The 7,846-nt window shown below is 34.8% G+C and overlaps 2 protein-coding genes across 3 annotated transcripts in view; both read right to left on the bottom strand.

Annotated features, from left to right (window-relative positions):
* Positions 1-1,876: 1,876 nt before the first annotated feature.
* Positions 1,877-3,085, bottom strand: LOC108976911 (purine nucleoside phosphorylase-like). Its single transcript, XM_018946337.1, has 2 exons — positions 2,912-3,085; positions 1,877-2,856 (listed from the first exon to the last, which is right to left on the bottom strand). The coding sequence occupies exons 1-2, from the start codon at positions 2,953-2,955 to the stop codon at positions 1,971-1,973; spliced, it is 930 nt and encodes a 309-aa protein (XP_018801882.1). The 5' UTR covers positions 2,956-3,085; the 3' UTR covers positions 1,877-1,970.
* A 2,132-nt stretch (positions 3,086-5,217) lies between these two features.
* The window catches only part of LOC108976927 (purine nucleoside phosphorylase-like), a 16,855-nt gene continuing 14,226 nt past the window's right edge, over positions 5,218-7,846 (bottom strand). For both annotated transcript variants that reach the window (XM_018946373.1, XM_018946374.1), the window contains one exon: positions 5,218-6,953. In XM_018946373.1, coding sequence (XP_018801918.1) covers positions 6,080-6,953 — 874 coding nt within the window. In that variant the 3' untranslated portion in view covers positions 5,218-6,079. The remainder of the gene's footprint in view (positions 6,954-7,846) is intronic.

The following is a 7,846-nucleotide window of genomic DNA, read 5'->3' as shown; positions in this document are numbered from 1 at the left end:
ATTTTATTTTATTTTTTAATTGTAAATGAAAATTTAGCGACCGAAACTTAAAGCTAAAGAAAGTAATTTGATTTTTCAAAATTTATTTCATTTCAATATGATTGAAGACTCGCAGGTGGTTATGTCGATAAACAGGTAGGAATGATGGAAGCGAGGTTATTCTAAAGGTTACTTAACTAACGGTACTAATGATGTGTTTATAGAGGAGGATTACTCTGGAATTGTGAGGTGTGAGAGTGAGGTCTGGAACCTGTCTCTTATACACATCTAGATGTGTATAAGAGACAGATTGTACATAAATAAATAACTTACATTGCCCGTTTGTACAGTTTATTTTGAAGCAATCGTTTTAGCACACTTTTTGTTTGTGTAATTTATTATGTAATTGTATACTGATCATGCCCTTTATGTTACACATACATACATGCATACAAATGTATGCRCAATATAATTTTATGTATTATGTGCTATTATTATATTTTTTATACACACGTGTGTATTTTATTTTTATGTTTTGTAAATGTATTTGCAAAAACGCCCCGAAATTTAGTTCAAATTATTTTAATGTATTTTATTTTTAATTTTATTTTATAAAATATAAATATAATTTTATATGTGCGTCTTTTAAGTTAAATATTATTTTGTATTAATTTCTTGTTATAATTAACTGTTACTTAGTTATGCGCCCTCGYGCCGGGCGCGCTATTATTTGCTTAGTACATTTCAATAAAGTTGAATTTCTAGCAAAAATAATTGAGTTTTAGTTTATAAACATTTTTTTTTTTTAATTTTCTAGAGCTACAATAAAAACTTTTTAGCCGCAAATTATAACGCTTGCTTTTTCCTATAATACGCTTTTAACCGAAAGCGCCAAAAGTTATTACCGTTTTTCTATTCCTCACTCAATGTACCAAGCAAAGCCCCTGACGGTATGCTACACTTTTGCTAATCAGCAGCACATCTCTCGTATATGTGTGTATGTGTGTCATCTTTTCAACTTTGAAAAGTGCAATTTCTGGCACTTTTCTCAGTCGTGCTACCAGGCGACCAGAAGGCAGCAGTAGGTAACTGCAAAATGGAAAAATGCTTATAACTTCTAAACGGAGCGTCGTATCGTATTACGGTAAAAATTGGATTGTAGAGAAACGCTTGTACTATAAATTGAGTTGAAAAAATTGTTTGTTGTTGTCGCAGAAGTATTTTTAAAAATTAAGTTTACAAGGTAAATCGATGTTGCAAAATGAAAAAACGCTAATAACTTTTGAAGCGAGAGCTGTATCGAATTACGGTAAAAACAGGATTTTAGAGTAATGCTTGTACTACAATTTGTGTTAAAAAAAAATGTTTATTAGTACATAGTTTTTTATAAAAATTCAATGCTCAATGTAAAGCTATGATGTGAAATGGAAAAAMGCTTATAATTTCTGAATGGTGAGTCGCAGACGCTTACGGTAAAAACAGTAATTAAAAGCAATTAATGTGCTATAAATTCAAATACAAAAAAGTGTTTGTTGTTGTTGCAGAAATTTTTAAAAATTATTTTTTTAGTTTTGAGCTAGCGGCAGCTTGGCAAAACGCCAATAACTTCTGAACGGTAAGTCATAGACGGCTTTGGTAAAAAGCAGATTATAGGAAAAAGTATTCTCTTTAGCTCCAAACTAAAAGTTTYTTGTTATTTTTGACAGAGTTTTAATAAAAAGGAATAATAAAAAAGAAGACTCTTAAAAATATAAGGAATAAGTTTCAACAAAAATTAATTCCCTATCGTCCACTAGGAGATGGTTTCGATCCTTCCTATAACAATTGCAGAAAAATCAATACATTTTGTTTAAAAGTATATAGAAGCTTTATTTATTGTAAAATATATTTCTGTATGTTTGTAAACTTCAAAAATTTCGACTTTCTATAAATTAAATTAAATATAAATTTATAATTTGTATTTTCACTTGCATSTCAGCAACCCTCGTTTCTCACGTTGTGCAGCCACAGTCCGACGATCCGCTACTACCCCGCTCAGCTGCTATAGATTTGATCATGCGACACATTAGCTCACGGCAAGTGCTCTCCCGACTCTTACCCACCGCCACGACCTCAGCATGATTGGCATACTCTTTCTTTTCGTAGTCCAGTGATGACTTGTTGGTGATAAGACTGAAGGCAAACACCTTCAGGCCGCAGTGCTGGGCCACGACCACCTCATGWGCGGTCGACATGCCGACAGCATCTACGCCACAAGTGTGCAACATCTTACACTCAGCAATGGTTTCATAGTTAGGACCACCTAGAAAGCAATATGTGCCCACCTTCACCACATCCGGTATACCCATCTCTTTGGCTACACTCAAAGCGCGCGTAATCAATGCGGGATTGTAGGCATCGGTCATGGGTGGAAAGCGCGGTCCTAACCGATCATCATTCGGTCCACGTARTGGCGAATTGCCAGAGAATCCGACGAAGTTGATATGATCGCGTATGAGCATAATATCACCCACCTTATAAGTGGGATTTATGCCGCCCGCCGCATTGGTCACCATCAAGTATTCAATACCCATTACTTTCATGACGCGCACCGGCAACGAGCACTTAACCAATGGATAGCCTTCRTAGTAGTGGAAGCGTCCCTGCATGGCCAACACTGGTAGGCCCTCCAGCATGCCGATGACCAGGCGTCCGGCATGTCCGGGCACCGTTGAGACCGGAAAACCGGGTATGTCCTTGTAATCGATATTTTGTGCATTCGTAATGGCTTCGGTTAGTGAGCCCAGACCCGAGCCACATATTATGCCGATAATCGGTTTGACTTTTATGCGTGACAGAATATTATCAGCGATCGCTTTGACCGCTTCGTAGGTGATGCTRGGGAGCAAATTAATCAAAATGGATATGTAGGGATGTGATTGAGATATCTTACGTCTTATCTTCACATTTKCCTGTCGCGCACTTAGCATCCGCCATTACGTATGCAAAACGAGGGTGCGATGCAGCAGATTATTTAATTACAATTTTTATTTTTATTTTTTTTTTAATTGTAAATGAAAATTTAGCGACCGAAACWTAAAGCTAAAGAAAGTAATTTGATTTTTCAAAATTTATTTCATTTCATTATGATTGAAGACTCGCAGGTGGTTATGTCGATAAACAGGTAGGAATGATGGAAGCGAGGTTATTCTAAAGGTTACTTAACTAACGGTACTAATGATGTGTTTATAGAGGAGGATTACTCTGGAATTGTGAGGTGTGAGAGTGAGGTCTGGAACTGCAAATACTTTATGCATAATTACAAAAAAAAATATATATAGTATATAATATGTACTATAAGGATTGTTGGCAGGCATGAGTTTTCAGTTAAAAAAAAAATTAAATCTTTTAAGCTGTAGAGGCTGTGAAGAAAATTTAGCCACATACTTATAATTTATAAATTAGTGCAACAATGTTAAAAAAAGCATATCTTTATACTAAGATATGTGTTCGAGTAAGTTGTAATGCAAAAATAAATTTTTTAGAGCTGCCACCTGTTCTCACACATACATATGTATAAAAAGTTTTGCTAAATACAATGTGAATACTAAAAATATGTTTGCATAATTTTTATTGAACAAATATTTTTTGGAGTTGCCACCTGTCTTCACATGCATGTTCAAAATTTTTTTAATACAATTATGCAGACTAAGAAACRCATTTGAGTAAGTTGTAATGCAAAAAATATTTTTTAGAGTTGCCACCTGTTCTCGCACACATGGGCAAAAAGTTTTGCCAAATACAATTGTGCATACGAAGAAATGCGTTTGATGCGTTTTAATACAGAAACATATGTTTTCAGAGTTGCCACCTGTCGTAAATTTTTTTTCTAATATAAGAAGTGGTTCATAATTTAAAATACAGTGCCAGCAAATTTACAGAGGCTTCAGTTGAATTATGATATGTTGCAAGGTTGTCACACTTCTTCAATTATTTTCAGTCATTAATAAAATTGAATWAGGGAAAATTACAATAAGATTACAAAATGAAACTATTTACACATAAAAAAAAAATTGGTGACAAATTTTAAATTAAAAATTATTAGTTCAAATAATGGTGATTTCGAAGACTTAACTGATCATACATATAAGGGACGATATGCCAGATGTTGGTTACARAAGCTTTTAGATTTATAATTTTAGATTTATTTCCTGTTGCTATAAACGAAGTATTATAATGGTATAYTCACATATGTATGTATATGTAATTGAAATTTGAAAAGATACATTTATACAGAATATCAATATATGTATACATATGTACATATGTACATAAGTATATTAAATTTTAATTTTTTATATTTGTGTAAATGAATTTTTCATACACATATAAACGCCCGCCTATGGTGCAGAAATCGTTTAAAACATAACTAATTATAGCATACTTTTGGGCTGCAAAATTTCTAAAATAACAGTAAATGCCATATGGAAACTATTTAAGGTTCAAGTAAATCAAGTTAAATTATTTTTCAAAAAATTTATATGAAATTTTAAGGTTTTTAACTTCTATTGTTCCTAAACTCTGACTTAAGATATATTAAGGATCTATATAGATTGAATAGTTTCAGAAGGACACTAATAAGTCAAAGTTTCTGAGTGTCTTTAAAATTTTAGATTTCACAATAGGATTTGGGGCCAGATAACAAGCTGTAGGGATTGTCAAATTCAATGTTATTAAAATAGTAGCACAAGCTTGAAATTGCTCGAATTGAGGTGCATTTTATCTACTACTACTAGGCTAAATGGTATAGGCGAAGGCATAAACTTTGTTTGCAAATTTATATTTCAGCTTGAATATTGATATAGGGTTCTAAAACATTATTAAATTGGTAAAATAGTGAAAGTTTCGTTTTTCTTTGTCAAATCAAAAATCAAATTTTCAGCTTTTTCCTTTGTTCAAGCTCTAAGTTAAGGTTTCAACTAAAACACGTATTTTTATTTTATTTTAGATGATCCTGTAAGGAGTTAATCTACAACGCTGGCGTACCTTTTATGCGAGGGGTCACCGGAAATGTCGTCACAATGACCGAGTTTAAAAAAAAAAGTTAATAATGTATATTTGTAACAATAAAAATTTTAATAAAATATTTCATTTTGTTTATGAGAATTTGAATAGTTGAAAAGAGACTGTTTTAACAGGACGGAACCCATGTAACCCCATAATGAAAAAAAAAAATAATAATAATACAATCACTTTGAATTATTTTGGGTGCTCAATATACAATRTACATAATTGTTTTATTATTTGATCCAAAATACAGTAAATACAATCAAATATCAATCAAATACTTCATATTGTGCAAATTCATATCTTCTTAAAAAAAGAGTAGTATATTCTAATATAACCGCATAAGCGGTGTCTACGCCATTACAGAAAAAGTACATTCTAATAAATAATGTCGAATACAGTTATAGAAATAAGGAAATGCTAAAAGTACAACACATATATATACTTTACACTTAAAAAGAATAAATAAGTTTTATATAATACAGAAGACAACGCATTAGTTAGTATTGGACACGCATTAGCTCCAGAGGGCTATATATTCACTGTCGGCTTACTGCGCGGATTGGACTGTCGTTATGAAATAAAAAAAAAAAACTACAATATTAAATGCAACAAGTAGTGGGTGACTCAAAGTCGAACGCGTACAAATACCGTAATGTTAATAATATTGTATATAAAACTGTCTACATACATATTTAAATAGATCTTACAGAGTCAACAAACTGAGCTAACACAAAACATAATAAAAACTGTATAAACTGTATACAAYTACAAATCTAGTGCCAAGCTACAGAGTAATCTTATATTGCTTAAGTGTTACCTCATAATACGTGTCTGTAGTTATAAGCGGCCAGTGGTTTGCGTATGTGCTAGGTGCGCAACTCGAGTGCATGCGAATGCGCACTATCTCGCTCCCACACCAACGCTTGTTTTTACAAGCTACTCTCTATTTATGTCTTTTTTGTTTCTTCTTTATACGTAACTATGTACGTAGCAAGCTATGCTATGATTACAAACTAAGATATTTTTGGTTCGTTTCCCCTGGTTTYAGCKCTTATTTMTTGCCATTCTTCTGCTGCATCTCCTCGGCCAACTCGCGCACCACGCGACACATTAATTCACCACAAATGGTTTGCCGCGATTTGCCGACCATWACGACTTCCTCGTGATTGGCATCCTCCTCGCTGCTGTCGTAGTCGACGGCACACTTATTCGTGATCAAACTGAAAGCGAACACCGTCAGATCGCAATGCCTGGCSGTGATCACTTCGTGCACCGTGGACATGCCCACCGCATCCACGCCCATAATGCGCAACATTTTCAACTCCGCMACAGTCTCGTAATTGGGRCCACCCAGACAGGTGTAGACACCTTCATGCACGTCATTCTCAATGCCCATCTCGCGCACYACTTTACGCGCCTTACGCACCAAATGACGATCGTARGCGTTCGTCATGGGCGGGAAGCGTGGACCAAAGCGTGGATCGTTGGGTCCCTGMAGTGGCGAATTGCCCGCAAAGCCCATAATATTGATGTGATCGCGCACGATCATGATGTCACCGACTTTGTATTTCGGGTTGAGACCGCCCGCGGCATTTGTGGCGAACAAATACTTAATACCGACCAATTTCAAGACACGCACAGGCATGGAACACTTCGCCAACGGATAGCCCTCATAGTAGTGGAAGCGACCCTGCATGGCAACGACGGGCATACCCTCCAAATAGCCGAAGATCATGCGACCGACATGACCCTCCACCGTAGAGACGGGAAAGTTCGGTATGTCCTTATACTCGAAGGCCTGTGTGCCGGTGATGTGATCGGCTAGCGAATTCAAACCCGAACCGCAAATGATGCCGATGACGGGCCGTATGMYGGTGCGCTCCAAAAAGTAATCGGCGATCTCTTTGATCAGCTCATAGGAATAGCTGTAAGTAAAGAGAAGTGGTTAAAAATTAATATTATTTGCAAATATTTTACAAATATTTATTATACGTATATGTGTGCGTGTGTTTGTAAATCAGTGTAAAACAAAAACCTCAATGCTGTTTGTGTTGTGGTTGTTTGTTGATGACGCAACATTTTTGTGTAGAAAATACAATTTTGTGCGAAAATATTTGTGTATACAAAAACAATGAAAAACTCAAAACATAAAAGACACAGAAACAAATTTGTTTACAACCCCACGGCTTTGTCGCTCCGAGCAGAATAATTTGACGCCGTCAATCGAGAAAACGTTAGACCAACAAATATTTGGCATTCGCCTACTAATATTTAGTTATCTGTTTTGATGTTTCGTTTAAAAAATAACAAGATGAAAATATTTTACCAAAATTTGTTATCAAAAACAAGCAACTCTGCTTTTCTTATCTTTCCCATTAATTTACGTGACTTTAAGACAAGAACTTCTGTTTTGGAGACTACATACATACAGAGGTCTTCAAACCACAGCTCAATGTTCGTATATTCACATATTGGGATGTCATGGTTGAAGTTTTTTTTTTCATAAATGGGTTCTCAAAGTTTCTTTGAACATAATATGTTGGCGCTCAATTCCCAAAAATCATAAACTCAAAGTATATTAGAAACATATGAGACCTCGCATGTAGAGGTGTGTTCAGAAAATAATGGATATTTTAAAATTTCGATGGTTTGGAGTGTTTTGTCTTGAGTTCTTGGTCAAAAATAATACTGTAAATATAGCCCAGCCTCCATATTCGCCAGCTTGTCCTTTTCCTATTTCCAAATATAAAGAGAACCTTCAAAGGTGGTCGTTTTACAATAAACTTGGACGAAAAACGCTGAGCGAGTCAAGAATCGA

This window comes from Bactrocera latifrons, unplaced genomic scaffold (assembly GCF_001853355.1).
Source record: "Bactrocera latifrons isolate USDA-ARS-PBARC rearing strain unplaced genomic scaffold, ASM185335v1 scaffold_81, whole genome shotgun sequence".
In the NCBI taxonomy this organism is placed as follows: Eukaryota; Metazoa; Arthropoda; class Insecta; order Diptera; family Tephritidae; genus Bactrocera; species Bactrocera latifrons.
Note: the sequence above shows the minus strand (reverse complement) of the source record. Positions and strands in the feature narration are given on the sequence as shown.